The sequence below is a fragment of the Electrophorus electricus genome, chromosome 3 (assembly GCF_013358815.1).
Source record: "Electrophorus electricus isolate fEleEle1 chromosome 3, fEleEle1.pri, whole genome shotgun sequence".
Classification (NCBI taxonomy): domain Eukaryota; kingdom Metazoa; phylum Chordata; class Actinopteri; order Gymnotiformes; family Gymnotidae; genus Electrophorus; species Electrophorus electricus.
The window spans coordinates 13,770,027-13,790,000 of record NC_049537.1 but is presented as its reverse complement, the minus strand read 5'-3'; the positions used below and the strand labels follow the sequence as shown (position 1 = coordinate 13,790,000).

At 44.5% G+C, this 19,974-nt stretch overlaps 1 protein-coding gene across 2 annotated transcripts in view; it reads left to right on the top strand.

Annotated features, from left to right (window-relative positions):
• Positions 1-18,109, top strand: part of tead3b (TEA domain family member 3 b) — a 28,122-nt gene extending 10,013 nt beyond the window's left edge. The window contains exons 3-14 of one of the 2 annotated variants that reach the window (XM_027000542.2): positions 1,043-1,292; positions 9,259-9,323; positions 10,034-10,096; positions 11,521-11,532; positions 12,808-12,945; positions 13,080-13,123; positions 13,205-13,266; positions 13,360-13,496; positions 13,611-13,784; positions 14,022-14,165; positions 14,877-15,029; positions 15,273-18,109. In XM_027000542.2, the coding sequence (XP_026856343.1) occupies positions 1,169-1,292; positions 9,259-9,323; positions 10,034-10,096; positions 11,521-11,532; positions 12,808-12,945; positions 13,080-13,123; positions 13,205-13,266; positions 13,360-13,496; positions 13,611-13,784; positions 14,022-14,165; positions 14,877-15,029; positions 15,273-15,386 (1,230 nt within the window). In that variant the 5' untranslated portion in view covers positions 1,043-1,168 and the 3' untranslated portion in view covers positions 15,387-18,109. Of the gene's footprint in view, positions 1-1,042; positions 1,293-9,258; positions 9,324-9,823; positions 9,887-10,033; positions 10,097-11,520; positions 11,533-12,807; positions 12,946-13,079; positions 13,124-13,204; positions 13,267-13,359; positions 13,497-13,610; positions 13,785-14,021; positions 14,166-14,876; positions 15,030-15,272 lie in introns of those variants that run through there. The other variant, XM_027000543.2, reaches the window with a different exon arrangement.
• The last annotated feature ends 1,865 nt before the right edge of the window (positions 18,110-19,974 follow it).

Genomic DNA, 19,974 nt, shown 5'->3' with positions numbered 1-19,974 from the left:
TGCTCTTTTTCCATGGCTTTGATCAGTAAAGTTTAGCCATGACCAGCCTCAATAATAATGATAAGATCAAAGCTAGTCATCTTTAATCCTCCACCTTTGTTTGACCTTTTCACTCCAAGATAGCAGGCATTGCATGCTTGTGCGTAACACACAGTTACTACGGCTATCCACAGCCAAAACGGCCATGGAGCAAATCGTTTCTTGCCAGCAGGAGCCAGCATACCATTGAAACCGCTCACTCAAGTCATAGGTTCCACAGAGTGTCGATTCAGGCCCGTGGCACTGACCCTTCCTGTCACTCGCTCGCACCGTTGGCCTGTTCAAGGAGCTCTCTTTCAGCGTAGCCATAAGTAGAGCATTTCCAGCCCCCCCACCCTTCAGGAGGGTCACGTGCCGTCATGGCAATGGTTACCCGGGCCGCGGCTTTTAGCCGACATCAGCAGAAAGTGAAATAAAGGAATGAATTATGTGGCTATGATAACCACTCCTGGGAGCTGAGGGCTGAGGAACAATACTACGCACCGAGAGGCAGCCTGGAAAACACTTAAGAGCCCTTAACCAGTTTCAGACATTTCGACAGCCACATTTGGAGCATTCGTTCCCAACCACGAGCATTCTTTTTGCCCTGGCCTGGTTGTTGAGGCCTTTTTAAATGGGCTTTTATATAATGACAGAAATTCGCTTGTCATTGGGAGGATGTTGGAACCAAGGAAGTCTTAAGAGTAATCCATGCTCCGATTGTTTATTCACGCCCCTTTTATGGGTGAATTAGAAATGAGCTGTAATGCCTGCAAGTTTATGGAGGATGTGTGCAGAGCACTCAGGTGTTTTCTTGCAGATGGAAAAGGTTTGGATATTAGGCTGCACCTAAATTCAATTTGCATTGTTTGTCTTGGCATATATACATAGATATGTATAAATACAATTTTGTATAATTTGTATTTCATATGGGATTATTATTGTCTGTAATTTTATTAGTATCGTAAGGATTTTTCTCTCTTTCTCTCTGACACTTTCTTGTGTCTCTATCCGTGTCTCCCAGTATCTGCGCAGTGTGGGCTCGTGACAGAGCCCGGTAGGAGCCGGCACCATTGCGTCAAACGAGTGGAGCGCGAACGGCAGCCCGCAGCCGGGTCTGGAGGACGGCGCAGATGAGCTGGACAAGACCATGGATGGTGATGCCGAGGGCGTGTGGAGCCCTGACATCGAGCAAAGCTTCCAGGAGGCACTGGCCATCTACCCACCTTGTGGCCGGCGCAAGATTATCCTCTCCGACGAGGGCAAGATGTACGGTAAGAGAGCGCAGCCGTCCCAACGCCACCCTTCCTTCCTTCCTCCCTTCCTTCCTTCCTTCTTTCATTTATTCATTCTTTCTTTATGCACTACATCAAACGAATGCCTTTCTTCTGTTCCAGCTCTCCCCCCATACAAGCACATGCACAAAACAGGAAAGGTCTGGGCACTTTTACAAAAGGGCTTTTTAATATGACAGCAGGAGCTGTACTGTCAACAAACCATCCACTCTGATCAAGAGTGGTTATTTAAACATTTAAATTGTACTTGCAGCACAATTTTGAAACAGCAAGAAATTATGCTTTTTGTCTGGCTGCTAAGTTGCAAAACTATTCAGTTTCACTGGCTAACCGCTGATTTTGTGGCTAATCTGGGCAGGACATTAACTCCAAATTCATGAGCGGCTTTTCTTTTTTTTAGCCCAAGCCTACACTGATTGTCGCTGTGCAACACTCCGTACTCTTTATTAGATTTATAGATTTATAACAGATTTTTATATAATTTTGCAAATGTTGCTACATATTGCACCTGCATCACGCTTTTCGAAATATTTACAAACCCACTGATGAACCCTTGGTGTAACAGCCTGTTTTGATAACAAAAGCTGTATTTCTATTTATTGGACCTTGTGAAGCCTGCAGTTCTTCAGAACCACCATGGAGCACAGATCTGGAATGACTGAGATTAGACAGGACACCCAGCACACAATAAAAACAACTGAAACGATTTTGAGTGCGTATCTGTATAAAGCATCCTTTTGTAATATCAGTATCAGAAGAAGAAAAAAAAACCAATATGACAATGTTAATCAATCAAACAGCATTTCCTTAAAGATGTCCAGCCTAATGAAATCAGTAAATATTGTACATGGGTGAGTGCTTACCAATGATGATTATGATGATGATTATGAAGATGTTGTGGTACACACAAATTCTAAACTGCTCTTCTGGCAGGTTTTAATGGATCCTGATTTATGCTATGCGTTCTTCATTGTCAGCTACTATACTGGACTCATTTCACTGACAATCAATCATTCTTTCACCATTCCTCTTTTGGTGAGATGGAATGAGTTTGTGAGCTACAGCTGGACCATGCCATATGTCCTGGAAAACAGTTGCTGCTCAGAAGCATGACTTTGTCTCTGGTTATGGCCACGTCTCTCGTTTCTGATCATTTGGGAGCACCACAGGGGTTCGTTTCCTTGAGATTGTGTGCAAGCAAATGATTGCTGGAGGGAAATAATTTTATTGGTGGTTCATGGGTGTTTCCAAGTCAGGGAAAGGGAGGGGGGATGCAGGATGCGCACTTGCGCACTTGTTTATATCTGTAGAAAACAGGGTGCGTTCAGCACAGACGATCATTAGTTAGCACAGCCTGTCTCATACACACACACATTCACACACATGTCTTATGCTCAGGCATAAGACTTAATGCCATGTCACTGACACCTGTCCCCTCACGAAATCTTGTAGGTCACACTAAAGATTTGAGTCCATTTTACAGTAGCTGAATGAGCCTTGTTTTCATCTATCCTTACATAAACCAAGGTTAAGAAAAAGGCTAACCTGAACATTTCACACATTTGGATTTTCTTCAAAGAAAAGAAAACCTCCACACAAACATGTGCATGCACACACACTATCACACTCACTCACACTCACACCCATGCAGATCATCGCCAGTAGTTGTGTTTTTCATGTTGCAGCACAGAACAGGCCTCTACTTGTCCTGAGAGGCAGTGCGACGTTCTAAAGGCCAACAGTCTTCAGACAGGTTTCTCCTGTGGAGCATGAACACCACAATCACTCCTTTTTTTCCTGCTTGACTGTTTCTTCCAAAACTGGTTTTATTTAGCATCTCTGATCATTGCTAATTCCAGTTTCCAGTTATAGGTACAGGTTTTATCTTTCTCTTTCCCCCACATCTTGCTCTCTTTCTCAGGGTTGAAAAAAAAGTGGCAAAACCAGATCTGTTTGTCTTGCTCAATCAAAGCATTTTCTTTCACAGAATCTCTCTCGCTCTCTCACTCACTCACTCTTTTTGCTCCTTCTTCGTAACTTCTTAATGAGTTCAGGTGAAAAGAATTGTCATCTGTTTTATGTCATGGTAAAACTTAACCACGTGAGGGAGAGTAATTACATATTTTGTCCGTTTTCCCACGTATGACCTCTAAGCTATGTTCAGGAGAGTTGTGAGTAGCTAGATCGGGCTGAGTGTCAGCGTTTTGGCGTGGGGCTCAGCTGACTGGGGGAACCCTGTGAGGAAAACAGAATGTGCACCATGTTTAGATGTTACCGTACGGAAGCGAAATGGACGCTTAGTCGAGGCATAGGTCATCCAGGCTCGGGAGATGACATGTGTGCGCGTGTGCGCGTGTACACACACACACACACACACAAACCATGTACATCAGCCTGTCCAAACGCACACCGAGTCTCCTTTTCCCCCTCCCCGCTCAGCTACGTCCCTCTCCTCTTTTCTCCTCCCCACTCCTCTTCAGCTGGCTCTGCTCCCCACAACGAGAAACCCAGGTGAGATGAGCTGCAGTGCTGGTTTGAATTAGTGCACACAATTCAGAGATGTGAGGCAGCCCCTCTCCCCACTGTCCTCATGGGACCCACTGTAACCCTGCTGACCATCTGACCACCCCATCACCACCACCACTTCTGGCTGTTTGCCCTCTGTCTGAGAGGCCCTCGCCACACTGTGTAACACTTGTTGATTTTTGTTGTTGTTGTTGTTGTTTGTTCTGAAAGTTGCCATGCAGTATTCCCTGCTCCAAAGACGAATGGTCATTTCTGAAATACAGAGCCTCATAATTGCTTGTTGCAGTGGTAGCTCAGTAGTTAAGGTACTCAACTTGTAATCAGAAGGTTGCTGGTTCAAGCCCCACCGCTGGCCAGTTGCCACTCTTGGGCCCCTGAGTAAGGCCATAAACCCTCAATTTGTATTCAGTCATATTTGTCAGGGTTTCTTTTTGGATAAAAGCGTCAGCTAAATGCCGTAAATGTAAATGAGTCATAATGATGTAAATGTAAGTTGCTGATCTGGCTCCAGCACCTGGCTCTGGTTCCATCCTCCTCCAGTGGTCTGGAATCTATGGCGGGTGGGGACGAAGCTGAAGTCATAGGCTCTCGGGTCTGATGTCCCAAAGCGGTGCAGATCTGTAGTTATCTCGAGCGGTCTCCTCACTTGACCCAAGCTCAGTGCTTCACGTTTCTGATGGACGAGGTGACAAGAGGTTGTTGGGGATTGCAGGAGGTGGTGCTGCGGGCGGGCCTCCCTGATGGGCCGATCTTACATCATCCTCGCTGATAAACAGCCATATTTACAGCCTTCACGATAGCTCAGAAGGACACATCACTTGTCCTCGGCTTCCAGGAGGTTCGTCGGTAGCAGAAGCAGATAGCGCAGCTGAGAAAGGCAGTTGGGAGGCTGTATTGCATTGTTAGCACTTTTGCAGGCATCTGTTTGCATTTTGGCTCCACGGTTTATCGGGTAGGATTCCCCTGTGCGCCAGATCACGGCCACAGAATTGGACTGTTTTTAGCACAGTCCCTCGTTTTTTTTGGAGCTGATGTGACCTGGGTCCAAGGGTAACAGATTGAGCTATGCTCTGTTCTGAGATGCTGCTCTTCAGCGTTTCCACCTGGAAGGCTGGATTTCTGTGTCGCAGAAATGCCTCAAACAGTCATGGAAAACTTAGTGAATTAGAGAATCAGGTTCGCACCCTGTAATTTTTAGAAAGACATGGAAAGTTAGCATCAGCAGATCAAACTGCTAAAGTACTTCCCGAAGATATTAGTTGTCATGACTGGAGATGACGTGATATGGAATAATATGTCAAATTAAAACTGTAAAATGGCTGCCCTTTCCATGTAAATAAACACCGTGCCAACTTCCTTATGTGAATTCTATCTCTTTTAATTAGTGGTTTTAAAAAAAACAAACAAACAAACTTTGCAACCTGTTCTAGAACCTGTATGGCATCATCTCCAATCATGACAGCTAACCAGCAGCACTCTGTTTTTGTTCTTCTGAATGGTAATCTGCATCATCACTGAGAGCAAGTTCGGCTCAGAGCCCACAGAGGGGGTTCGGCCGCGCTCAGCTGGGAGGCATAGCACAGTGGCCACCGCTGGGAGGCATAGGAGGGGCCTGATGGAGCAGGCTGCTTTCTCACACGAGTGGTGGGGGGGGCCACTTTGCAGGTGTGAGGGCACACAAGGGCACTTCCCTCATGGTTTCACAAACGTTTCAAACATTTTGGTTTATGATCCCGACTCTCCACACCCCCCACCCCCGATGCCGGGTTTCCCGTTAGGCAGTCATACTGAGCCCATCCTGTGTGCCTGCATTTCTGGAAATGTTTGTCCCAGCCTCAGGCCTACAGATCATAGGTCCCTATCAATAAATCTCAATTTGCTGAGATATCACACATTCTTTATCATATGCCATTAAAGTGACTGAGTATGTGAGAGTTTCCTCTTCTTTTTGATGTTCAAGGTGACTTGCTGATAGACTGCACCATCTCTCATATCTGCCCTGGAAGAGCTGCTGTCCTGGTAGACTGTGGCGACTTGTGAAAGCCTTGTATAAATTTTGATGTATCTGTGGAAAAACTAAAACTAAAAACTCTAGTTTGAATGGATCTTTGGGTTTTTGTGGCAATGTGACAATTTTACAATGTGACAGCTGATTCACATGGAACCAACGAGTGTGGTCTTGCGCTCAGAAACACATCTGACTATAAACCTTGCCCCACATATTCTTTACCAATCAACCCCTGGCTTTTGCAACTTTTGCAACTGTTTACCAGTCGGCCCATGCTTTTGCTGCCTGCTGCCAGTCAGGACCCCCCACCTCCTCACCTCCCCTCTACCCCCGGGGGTCTGCCATGCTCTTTTTCCATAGCTGTAAACACCTTCTCCGCTTACAGCCAGTCATCCGAGGCCGTGCTGGCTTGTCCAACGGACCTTGCCACTGAAGTAGCCCTAGCGAGTGGGATGACCTCAGCACACCGAATCCCAGCACTGACGTGAGGCTGGGGGAATGCAGTCCACCCCTGCCATGGTATCGCCACCAGGGTCGGCCGTGTGGAGGTTGCTTTTTATTTAAAGCTCTTTCCACCTCGTGTTTTATTTTTATTTATTTATTTTCTTAACTGTTGTCCATGTTGACCTGCTTTGACTGAGATTGAGGAATGGGGCGAAAGATTGCCCCAACTGGCCCTAGTGGGTTTTCAGTGGACAATAGAAGAAAATCTGTCCTGTCCGTTAATTTACTTCACATATTATCACGTATTATAAACATAAACACAGTTTCTAAACATAGGACATGATAATGATGGAAAACAAGCAATGTTTCTGTGTAAGAAGAAATGGAAAAAATGTGGTGCTCTCATAAAAGTCCAGTTTCGCCTGGCGTGTTAACGTCCTTGCGTCCTCACGCGCAGGGTCTCACAAGGTTGGAGTGACTCATGGCGTAGGCGGCTGGCAGAAATGTAGCCAGGCTGGTTCTGTGTCTGAGATGTTTGTTCTCCACCTGCGATTACCCACAATTCAGTGCGAGCTGCCCACAAACAGGCGTGGTAGCTACCGAAGGCCCTATCTCTGCATGAGCGGGTAACGGGGCTCGCCCTCCAGGGCGGCGTGCGCCAGAGGGCATCACTGCTACAGTGCAGCGAACAGGTCGAGCTGTGACTCAGTATCACGTGGTGGGTGGAGGCCTAACGCCTGCTGCGGTGTAGCGTGGCCTGATATCGAATGGCAGTCATTTCTGATCTTTCCCACTGGCTGGCCCAGGTCTGAACCCACAGCAGGGTCCATGCCAGGGAGGCATGGCCGGTCAGGGCCAGGGAGAAGGATTCCACGTCTCGGAGGAGGTGGTAATACCTGGCAGGGAAAAGGGTCAGAGTCTGTTGCTGTGTTCTTATGGCGTTCTTATGGATTGTGAGCGCTTTAAAGTGAAGGCAAGGAGACGCGGTGGTTTGGGAGAGTTGTGCCGCGTGTGGTTGGTTGAGCATGTGCGTGTGCCCACAGCTGTGCATGAGCCATGTGACTTCGCTGGCCCATCCCTGACCTGAGACAAGCTCTCCCTTTAGCCCCCTCTCTTGGTGGGGGCAGAAGTGGAGTTAGTGTGATACTATCCCATCCTCCTTTTATCTCAATCTCACTTGTCCACAGTTATCTTGTGACATCGACCTAAGGGTGAGACACATGGGCCTCACCTAGAGGGGCGGGTTTGTCTGCAGAGCCATGTGAGTTTTTGGGAGATTGAGGGTGACAGTTGAGATGCAGACCGGACGAGAGGGTTGGGGGCTGCAGGACTGTCTACGGCAGGTGCAAGCGTCCGTTGGTGAGCGTGCTGAAGGGGGGTTGGGTGGAGGGGGGACTCCAGCTGCTAGTGCTTGGCAGAAACAACCACCCCCCACCCCCGGTTTCTGTCTCTCTCTCGCTCGCCCCTCCTTTCACAGCCTTCTGTCTGTCCTCTTACTGTGTCTTCATCTCTTTCTACGCATGCTCCCAGCCTGGCCTCATCCAGTCGGGTTATGTGGGGCAGATGTGACAGGCTCTGAGGAATGTCAGGAATGCGGAGGCAGAGAGAGAGAAAGGGAGAGAGAGGCAGAATTATATGCGGGTGTGTCTGTAGGAGAAAGGGAGGAGGGGGGAAGCATATGGCTGGGAAGGGCTAACATGGTGCATATCTTACTCTCTCACTGTCTTGCGTTCTCTCGCTCTCTCTTTTTTTTCCTTCTGTGTCCCTCCTCTGCTCAGAACTGCACTGCTCGACTTTTATGGTCACTGATGGAGCAGGCAAAGGGAAATGAAGGCTTTGAAAGCAGACTCTGTGGGTGTGGGTGTGTGGGAGAGTTGGTTGGTTGGACGGGTGAGAGACTGAAAGTTGAACGTTGTAGATCTTAACACAGCCCAGAGTAATCTCTGGATATGTTTGGACACACACAAGCTTTACCTGACTCTTGGGGACTGGTGTGTGGGATTATGGCATGTGGCTCTTCCAGGTGTTGGACCACCTGTGGAACTCCAGTTTCCCATTCCCACTCATGAAGTCCTGCAGTATGTAATCCCTTAAATCCCCCATTCTCAGTGATGTGGAAGCAATCACATAGGGGAAGCAGGAGCTGTGTAGGCTTTTCCCATCTCCTTCACTACCAGCAAGTGATGAAATGTGGGGATCATACTGCAGCTGCTCTCTCTCTCTCATTCACACACACGCGCAAACACATGCTCACACATGCTCGTGCAAACATCTGTCTGGTCAACTGTTCAATTGGAACATCTGGCAGGCAGCACAGAGGCCCATACAAGCAGGATATCCTGTTGTCAGATTGTCATCCATCGCAAATCTTACTCTGTGTGAAGGCGAGAATCTCCTTATCTCCCACTACCTCCACAAACACTCAAGTGTGTCTTTCCCAGTCCTTGATTTCAGTAGCCCAATGGACCTCACAAGCAAGGGCAGTCGGGCCTGGAATAGAAGCACAGGACCAGTTTAGTAGTTTAACAACCACTCATTTTATGAGCACTGTCATGTTGAGAGATGAGATATAGACACATGTTCTGTAGGCTTATGTTATATAAAGAAAGGTAGTGAAGGTTTTTTCTTTAAGGATGATCTTTCTGCCTTTGATTTGCCATGGCGACTGTGACACGCAGCCTAACAAATTCCTTGCTGTCGTGGAAAGAGTCCAATTTTAATGCAGCTATCGTCCAACATCACCCCAAAGCTATAATTTAAATGTTAACAGCGCCGCGTTTATTAATTTTCTATTTGTAGTAAGTCTCCTCATTAAGACCATGAGGGTTCAATGGAGGTATGTGTGTGTATGTGTATGTACGTGTGCATGCATGTTCCCGTGCATGTGTGCGTTAGAGTTCAGTAACCAGTGCTTCCCTTGAGCGCCATCTTGTGGTAAAACACATACTTTCCTTTCTTTCTCCACAGGTCGGAATGAGCTGATTGCCAGGTACATCAAGCTGAGAACAGGAAAAACACGCACGAGGAAACAGGTACTCTACTGTCCCTCCATCTTACCCTCCTATTGGCCCTCCTACTGACGTGTAATGAATTAGACACAGTCATGACACTAACACTGCAGTTTACTCAAGTTGTGAACTGAATGCACTTTAAAATGTTAAATATATATAAAGGGATTAATATGAGGTTGGGAATTCCCTCTAGCCTGTCAGATCATAGCCATAATAGCGGTAGGGGTATGTTAGACCAGTGTTTCTCTGCCAGGTCTTCGGGTGTAAGCAGACGGTCCACATCCAGCTCGGCTCCCAGCACAACTTAACACACCATCAATGGCACCAAGTACCTAGTACAGGCATACTGGGGGCTGGGCTGTAGTCAAAATGTGGACTGTCCACAGACTTTAAGAACTCGGTTGAAAAACGCTATTATATCATCATTGTGTGTATGTGTTGTTGTTGTTTCTGTTATTGTTGTTTGCTTGTGAAAGACTGGGTGCATGTGTGTGTTTTAAAACCCTCTCACACTCCTTCAGGTATCTAGTCACATACAGGTGTTAGCACGGAAGAAAGTCCGCGAGTTCCAAGCAGGTATAAAGGTAGGTGTCCCTCCGCTAGCCCTTCGGCTAGCGTGCGAATGGGCGTCTCTTTCCTCCTTGGTTACGGCTTCTCTTCTCTCTCTCTCTCTCTCTTTTCCTCCTCTCCCTCTTTCCTCTTCCTCTCCTTTCCGCTCTTCTCTCCTGCAGGTTTCTAGCCATTTGCAGGTTCTTGCCCGAAGAAAATCTCGCGAAATACAGTCAAAGCTGAAGGTATGCGCTTTCCTGCGGGCAGGGGCGGGGCTTTGCTGCGTTTGGCTTTGCGCTAACCAATTAGAGACAGCATCACCACATGGAACCTCGTGTTCCATCGTGCTGTTGGCCTCCCAGAAGAAGCCCTCAGTGAAGGCAGATTCATCTTTTGTTAGATAGCGGTGCTCAGTACAACCCCCCCCCCCCCAAAAAAAACAAAAACAAAAAAAACCAACCACTTCCCACCCCTCACGTCCTGTCACGTTATTGTAGGCAAGATCTCAATATGTCCCACGCTGGGTGCTGCGTCTCGCCTTTGTAGCAGAGGAGCATGACAGTGCATGACAGCTCTGTGCTCTCTGCCTGTAGGCTTTCCTGCAGCTCTCTGTCTTTCCCCTTTTCCCATCCTTTCATCCAGAGCTGCACTATGTCCATACCACCTCTACAGTTCACCCCGGTCATATCACTCTCCAAACGAACCAGACAGGGAGCATTTAACAGAAAGCGTTGCTGGTCTGTTTTTCTTTTCTTTGATGTTATGCATGAGGAGTTAGAAAAAGAAGTTATCTCACGCGTTGCAGGATTTAAAAGTGCCAGAAATCTGTCTGAAATTAAATGAAATGTTTCATATCCTTTTAAAGAGAACAAAAACTGTGAAAATGTTTTATAAGACTCTTCACTTGCTTTACTTGGAGTATACGGTAACCCTAAACGTAATTACAGTAATTCATAGACTTAAGTTTTTATAGTAATTTATAGTGATCAAAGTAATTACAGTAATTTATAGTGATCAAAGTAATTACAGAAATTAATAGTCTTAAAAGTTTTTAGAGTAATTTATAGTGATCAAAGTAATTACAGCAGTTCATAGTGGTCAGAGGAATTAATCGTGGCACTATCGCCCTCTGGTGTTAGTCCTCAACCTGGCTTGCAGAGGAAGTACACTGTATGACGTTCCTTGTGGCTTTCATAAACTTATTATCCAGTTTTGCTTTTTATTTAGGGTCATAAATGCTTGGGCTAAATTAATTGAAAGATTTTAGTTCTACATTTTAAAGTTGTAAAATGGTTTTCTGTGTTTGGTTGGTTTTTTAAACTTCTTTGTAACAGACGCTTTGATCTTTCTAGCTAGTATTTGCAGTGTATTTAAACACTATAAATCTGAAAGTGGTATTTAAACATTTCAAGAACAATGAAATCCTGGTTTCCACACAAGTAGTGTCACTTGTTAAAGGAAGAGTTCAAATGCCCTTTACACTAGGCAAAGCCTTTGAATTTTGTGTCCTTTACACAGACATGCCTTTGAATTTGGCAAAAATCTCTGTCCATGAATGGACTGTTTGGTTAGGATTCAATGATATCTGCGAGACAAATCATCCAAAAACACACTTAGCACGCAGCTCACCAGGACATTGTACTAATGGTCTCTCTTTCTTTTGATTCAGGCCATGAACTTGGTAAGTGTGAATTTGGATTTTGTGTATTTGCTTTGCTTTGCCACTTCCCGCACAGCTACTACCCAGCACTGCGCTTCCCCTCTTGCTCTCCCTCACCCTGCTGTACGCATACATTTCCCAAAAGCCTCGAGGTGTCAGTAGAATGCCCTGGCATTTGTGACCCCATGAACTCCCTGCTTCACATTTATGGTCATGACTCTCATTACAGCGGTTACAGACTATAGCAGTGCATTAAACTTGTGGACTTAAAGTGGAAGCTGACACCAACATTGACAGTAACCCTAGCGGATTAATCGACAGAATTTTATTACATGCGCATCTAGTGTCTAATCCTAAATGTGTATACAGTATCTTGGAACAATTTCTAAGACTTCTATGCCGTGTTATGCATGTTGGTAACAGAAGGGAGAGGTTATTTTCTGAAAAATGTGAGCCTGATTACACTCCACCCTCAATGGAAGAACAGTACACTTGAACATCAAGTGGATTTGACACGGGTCTGATTGGCTGCGCATTAAGACTACTGACTAAAAATAGACATGGAAGTGATTTTGGTTGAACACGTTGGCATTTACTCAGACGTCCACGGCTTGGCTACTGTGGTGGAGTATGGCTCAGTGGACTGACTGTCGGCTTGTATCGCAGCGTCCTGCTCTACCAGTCAGCTTCTCCCAACTGCCTCTGCCTGTTCGCTCTTTCTTCTCTTATGGAAACCCAGAGGAGCACTATAAGCTCAATCATCTTAATCGACAGAGTTAATAGCTTTACTGTTATTTAAAAGACTAAAGTGAAGTAAAAGAAGAATAAATAAATAACGATAGTGCTCAGAATCTTCATACGTTATGTGCTCTCTGATTTCCTTCTCTGGCACTTTGGTTAAGATCTGCTGCATTTATTCGTGTTTCTTTATGATTTTAGCTTTTTACATTATATGGACAAGAATAAACCAAGCTAAGCTTTACATGTTGATATTCAGTTTGTTTTACTGCATTGATGGTCCTAAGCTGTAAACTAGCATTGTGCTTTAATGTGTGGGTGTGGGTGTGGGTGTGTGCGTGTGTGGGTGAGTGTGGGTGTGGGTGTGTGTGGGTGTGTGCGTGGGTGTGGGTGTGTGCGTGGGTGTGGGTGAGTGTGGGTGTGTGCGTGTGTGGGTGAGTGCGTGTGTGGGTGAGTGCGTGTGTGGGTGAGTGTGGGTGTGGGCGTGTGTGTGTGTGTGGGTGTGTGCATGTGTCAGTGTAAAACTCTCCTCACCTATATCTTTTTCCCCTTTTCTAGGATCAAGCATCCAAAGACAAGGCTCTGCAGAATATGGCATCCCTCTCCTCAGCTCAGATTGTGTCTCCAAATCTCCTCAGCCCAGAGCGTGTCTCCAAGCTCCCACTGCCCCAACCACCTTATCCGCCTGCGCCTCGGGTGAGTGGTCCCTGTGGCCCAAAAGAGTCTCAGGGCCAAATGCATACCTACATACCAAGAGCACACGCGCTACCTTACCCAAGGTCTTACTTTACTCTTTTCGTGAATTGTGTTTTATGTTTTGTCCTGTGCAGTTTTGGCCGACTCCAATCCCAGGACAACCTGGACCCTCTCAGGAGTGAGTTTCATTGTTTCATCTGCAGTAAGTGTGCATACGTCTCTGGATCTCCTCTAACAGTGCGTGAACTAACTGTTGCAGCATCAAGCCTTTTGCACAGCCTTACACGAACCTGTCTGGCCCTGTTCCACCTCCTATATCAGGTAAGCTGCTGTTCATCGTGTTTAAGGACAGGAACTATGTGGATATTTTTTACTTCTTTTGATGGCAGCCTGCCCCCTGTGCCCTGTGTTCAGCGTACGAGCCGCTGGCTCCACCCCTTCCGCCAGCTGCCACAGCTGTGCCCGTGTGGCAGGATCGCACCATTGCCTCCTCCAAGCTGCGCATGCTTGAGTACTCGGCCTTCATGGAGGTCCCCCGTGACCAGGACACCGTGAGTGACTGTGCACCCCACACACACACACACACACACACACACACACACATACACACACACTCACTGACTAGGTCTGGGTGTGAATTCCTTGCCGTACTTTTCCCTTTACAGTACAGCAAGCATCTGTTTGTGCACATCGGGCAAACCAACCCCTCATACAGTGACCCCCTGCTGGAGGCGGTGGACATCCGGCAGATTTATGACAAGTTTCCCGAGAAGAAAGGGGGGCTGAAAGAGCTGTATGAAAAGGGCCCCCAGAATGCCTTCTTCCTAGTCAAATTCTGGGTAGGTGGCTTTCGGCCAAGCACCTGGCAACCCATCTATTCATTATTCCTTACTACTAGAGGGCACAGAAATCTGAAAATGGAGAGAATCATTTGTTTACCATTTTAAAATTGTTTATGGAAAAGTGTTTCCACTGGGTTAACCAAAGAGCTATTACTGTTTTGTAGTCAGCTCAGATGGATGATAAAAGCAGCAGGTGAAAGGAAAGGCCTTGGGCTGTGCTGTGTGTGTCTACAGGCGGATCTGAACAGCAGTGACATGCAAGATGGACCCGGGTCTTTCTACGGCGTCAGCAGCCAGTACTGCAGCACTGAGAACATGACCATCACTGTCTCCACCAAGGTCTGCTCCTTTGGCAAGCAGGTTGTGGAGAAAGTGGAGGTGAGTCGCCTCTCCACATCGCAGCTCTCACTCAAAGCACGCCACTGCCACACCAGCTATCAAAGGCTACGTTCACACAGCCCAAATTCTAATTCTTTTTGTTGCTGTTGTTAAGGTGTTCACAATATCTTTACATTGTGACCCATGTCTGAGATTAGTGTGAACAGATCACGTTTCTAAACTGATTGGCAAGTGCAAAGAAAAATGCTTTGTGTTTTGCACCTCACACATCCAGAGGTAAACAACCAAAATGGGGTCAACAGTAACAGCTACTAGTCTAAAGTTAATGCTCCTGTTAATCTGCAGTGTAAGACAGTTGCAAAATTGGAAACAAATTATCATGAGATGTCCAATTTCTGGGTGTCAGATATATATAGGTTTTAGTACCAAATTTGAAAGTGGAGAAAAAGATTAGATTTGGGCCACTTTTACCTGGTGTGGGAACCACAATGATTTTGAATAGTTAACAGACAAACAGGATTCAGCCCAGCAGATGGTGCTGTAGTTCTGCGCCAAGGATTCTCTTTCGTTGTTGAAAACTGAAGGCTGGTGTTTGCACAGTAGATGCATGACTTTTAAGGACCTTTTGCCAACAGACACACCTGACAAACCAAAACTGCCTATGCATAGACTAGCACTTTTTCCCATTTGCACAGTGTCTGATAGGGTGCTTATTTTATGTATGTATTTATGTACGTATATGTTTGGCAGACGGAGTATGCACGAGTAGAGGGTGGCAAGTGTGTGTACAGGATCCACCGCTCGCCCATGTGTGAATACATGATCAACTTTATCCACAAGCTCAAGCACCTACCTGAGAAATACATGATGAACAGCGTCTTAGAGAACTTCACCATTTTACAGGTCAGTACAGAACAATATTGCAGCCAACCATATAAGTATCTCTAAATCAAAAAACCTTTACTGGAGATATGTGGCTCTGTTCAGAATGAACAAGATACTAATGTATTTTTATTTTGTAATTGTGTAATTAAAGGTGGTGATAATGGTATTACGTTAATTCACTGTAACAGAGTCTTGACATAGCTCTCACTATAGCATAGCCGTCAGATTGGCTGTCGTGATCGCGCAATCTGTCCCTTCCAGGTGGTGACCAACAGGGAAACGCAGGAGACACTGCTCTGCATAGCATTCGTGTTCGAAGTGTCGACAAGCGAACACGGGGCGCAGTACCATGTCTACCGGCTCGTCAAAGACTAGCTGCGAGTGCGGGCGCCAGGGCTTCGTGAACGGACCCTCCCGCCGCTCACGCAGTCGCCACCACACACTGTCCGGACGTCAGAGCAGTACGGCAGCATGTTGCCCAGAATGGACACACAGTTTTAACTTATCCATCGCCGGCCCGGGCCCGTCGCGCATGCGGCAGGACGCTCGAGCAGCGGGACGTGAACGAGTGGAAAGAAGGAATGTAGTATTGCTCTGTTAAAGGACAATCCTTTTTTATACGTATTTAAATGCCTTAAAAAACAAAGTGGGTCACAGGTTTTGCCAAGTACAAATTCTAAATGTCTTTTATGCTTTTGTTGTTTTGTTTTTTTTGTTTTTGTTTTTTGTCTTCACTGGGGGACTATGAATGTTGAACGTGTCAGCAGGTAGGAAGGTCTTTAATAATGAAAGACAATGTGTCCTTCGTAGGTGCACAGTGTGTACTATAAGTAAGGACCAGGACCCCAACAGGAGGGTTGCAGAAATTTTCATAAAGGACACGTCTGCTGAAAATATACTGCTACTGTTTCTCCTAAGAGAACATCACTGAAACAATATAAATCAATATAAAACCTGATATTAAATAACAACTGTGAGGCCATCACCAACTTCCACTTCCCTCTCTTCTGTGGGGATTTTTTTAGTTTTACTCCTAAATGAAATTCAAACAATTTAATCATTGTTAATGAGCTCAGCTCATCACATGACCATGTGTAGAATGAGAAACACTGCAGCATATTTGCATGGACCTGTCCTTTAGGACGTATCAGAACCTGGACGGCTTACGTGGCCGCCAAATGATTTTATTACGTAGGTGAAAGTGACAAGTGCCTCTCTCCAAAGTACACAATGTGGATTGACATTCTGAAGTGCCTTTTTTGACTACCTCTCAACACAAATCAATACAAATATGTGCTAATGTTTTTGATACTAGAGCATAACTAAGCCTTTAGGGTTTGGTTTTCTCCTTCTCAGAACTGACTTCATTTTTTTCCTCCAAAATGTTTATTTGCTGTTTATACATGTACATTGGCGCATGAGTAACTGTTTGTTTCAAACGTGTTCGTTACAAACGGATAGTGACACGTACTAAGGAGAGTTTTAAAAACATTGAGGACATGACTGTCAGCATGTAGACGTTTAGCATTAAATTACCCTCTAACACGAAGAAAATGGCTTTACTGTGGCTTAAAAGTCAGTAATTTTAAGATGGTAGTGGTACTATACCTCTGTAATGTTTCTTGTTTTTGTTGTTTTTGACAGTGGAAAATCTTGCCTTTTGTTTTAATGTATTCTTTGGTGCTTTTGGATCTTTTTGGATTCAGCATTACAGGACTTTGCTTACCAAGAAAGACTTCATTCTCCCTCAAATAAGCTCTTGTGCCATCCTCAACTATTCAGAATCTACATCTGAACATGCCTCCACAGTCAATGGAGAACACTGGGGACTTGTGGGTAAATGCAAACTCACCAATTTGTTTTTATCCAATTTTTTTTTTTAACTGCCCCCATGTGTTTAAAAGGGATAGTAAACACTTTGTTCTTGTCATTCCCTCCTGTCTGTTAAAGTTTGAGGTTAGTTCTTTGCATGTGCATCACATTTTAGATGTAATGTTCAACCTTGTTGAACTTCAAGTTAATGCTGTGTTCAAAATCACTGCCCACTGCTGCCCTAATGCACCCAATTGGACATGTATTCCCAATAATGGGATCATGGATAGTGCACTGCTGCAGAGTGTTTGTATCAATAACTTGAATTTTTTTAAATAACCAAATTGGATGGAAAGAGCTGTGAAAGTATGTCCCAGAAGAGTACTTTCCCTCTCCAAAATGTGGCAGACACTGATTTTTAGAGTCCTGCTTGAGTGAAAAAAGCTATTCCATCTTTTAGAGAAAGTATTTTAATATTCATATTACGATTAACTAAGGGTACTATATTGTCTGGGTCTTAAGAAAGCCCTTCCTCTGATAAACCCAAGTATTGTACCATGTTTAAACCAAACTGAAACAAAACTTCAAGGTGTTTTGACGTTTTATTTATCCAAGCATAAAGGTAAATATGCATAAAGATTAATACAAGAAATGTAAAATAATCAAAAACAGTTACAGGGTTTTTATCATGATGCAGAAAATATCTCATGATTCAGCTGATTTATTGTGAAGGGTTTGTTATAAGAATTAAGGAAAAACAAGATTTGGCTTAATAAACAAAAAAACTGGCAACCAGTCCATTTATGACAAAAATGACAAGGTACTGACAATAACAGACTTCACGTTTCAAGCTGACGTTTTATTTCAGAACATTGGATTGGTACAGCCTTAACCTATAACTAGTGTCGTCTGTGAATTTTGGCACTCGCTTCCTCAATTGTACTTTTTTTTTTTTTTGGTTTGTTTTTTGTTTTTACAGGCTCGTTTTGTTTTTTTTATAATTAATTATATGTTGCTCTTTGACTTTCAATTAATGCCGTATGCATAAATTGAAAATGTGTGTTACTGTTGAGATTTTATATAATAATCTAAACGGTGTTGGAATTTTTTCCCTCCTTACCCAGTAACAGTTCACTGTGGCCTTGGTTACCAGTTGTGCATTGAAGTCATTTATAATATGTTATCTACAATGTGAGGGGTTTGTACAATATAATCTAAACAGTATGTATAGCAATACCAATAAATTGTCTTGGTTCCCCTTGGGACATTTTTCTTCATAAAACCTGCTTACTTGTGAAAGCCTCTATTTTCTCTCTCAGTACACCTCTAATATTCTTATACAACTTTATTTTTAGTTTATTTTTGGGCTAGAATGAAATAAGAACTGCATGTGACCAGTGACGAATTATTAAGTTGTTCTAAAAATACATTTTAAGAAATTAGTTTGAGTCGCTTGCCTAAAATTAGGCATATCCCCCCCCCCCCCCAAAAAAAAGAGAGGTTGTAATAAACCTTTTAAAACTAACTTTGTCAAATCATTTGTGTTTTTAGGACGATCTACTAAAAGACTTAACAGAGTTTTACTCTTGTTTAGGGAAAACTCTTATTACCCAACATTTCAGTGGTCTCAAGCTGACCAGGTGGTTTTCATTCCCAGTCCTGGGAACTGCTGTCCTGCAGTCCGTTCAGGTTTTTTTCCAGCTGTAGCACACGTGATCCACTTCATAAAGGTCTTAATAATTGTCTCTCACTGGAGTTGAAGACCCAGGTTTAGCACACTGGCTCTTAACTGCAGTCCTGTAGACACTGCTGAAAAGTCCATCTGATTTGGTTCAAGACAGGCTGTACAATACAGGCGTTGCATGCTGGAATCATTAAGCTGGTCAATGTTAATTTTCTTTAGCCTATTAATGTGATTATGTGCAAATGCTGTGTAGATTACGATTGCGGTACTATTGTGGGCTGTTATTGTCTGGCATAAAGCCAGATCCATAGTTTGTCGCTTGTAAAGATTTGGCATGGTCCGTGGGAACCAGGAAAACAAGCAAACTGCTGGAATCCCTCCAGGACCAAAGAAGTTGTGCACCCGTTCTTAATGTGTGGACGGACTCTTTCCAATCCCAGAGACCGGATTCAATGCATCGATTAATCAGGCTTAGTGTGTTTCCATAAGAAAATCATGCTGAGCTCAAGGATTTGTGCACCCCTCACAAAAAAAGGTCCATAGCTGCATTCCATTCCACAGGGTCCCTAAGCAGTGCCCTTGTATTTCCTACATACTCTGACACTTCTTACCGGGGTGAGGAACAGGTTCTACGGGTTAACCGCGATGTAAGTTAGCATGAAGTGACACAGACGCTGGTGTGGGCACTCTGAAAGGCTTTTATTCTCTCTTCCTGGACCATATCAAGCCAGGTTACACGGCTACCGTCATTCCGTTCATACATTAACGAAACAGTATGAAGCAGCGTACAACGTTACAAAAGAAAAATGAGTGTTGAAAAGGCTAACAGAAAGGTGGTGCTTCCCCCAGATTCCCGCTCTACTCAGCAGAAAACACACCATCTCTCTCGTGAGATGTTACACAACATGCGTCACCATAAAGCTACCGCTTAAAGGCACAACGCATCTGTTTCTGTTACAAAACTAATCACGTGATGTGAACTGCAGTTGATTAAATCACTCTGAATGCACAGCTGTATCATCACGCACAAGGCATTATGTGCCTTGCATGTTTTGTTTCTATTGACAGTTGGGTTAAACACTTCTTTGTTACTAATGTGGCTAAAGTGAACTGTTGAATCATATTTTGTATGTAAAATGAATATCTGGGTAATGTTGGCTGAACAGCTTTCTAAAACCAACATTGAATCATTGAATTCAGGTATTTCATTCAGTCCCACTGCCATAGGTGTAAAAAATCAAGCACCTAGTCATGCAGTATGCCTTTAATTCAGTTCAATTCAATTTTATTTTCATTCATAATGTGCAAGCACATGTGTAAATGAAAAGAGTGTACGGCATCACTAAGACACAGGTAGTATAAAATTAAAATTAAAAGAAACAATTGTCTTTAATGGCAGGGAGCTAAGTACTTTTTTTGGGGGGGGGGGGGGGGTACTGGTGATATACTGGGCTGCCTTGACAAGCC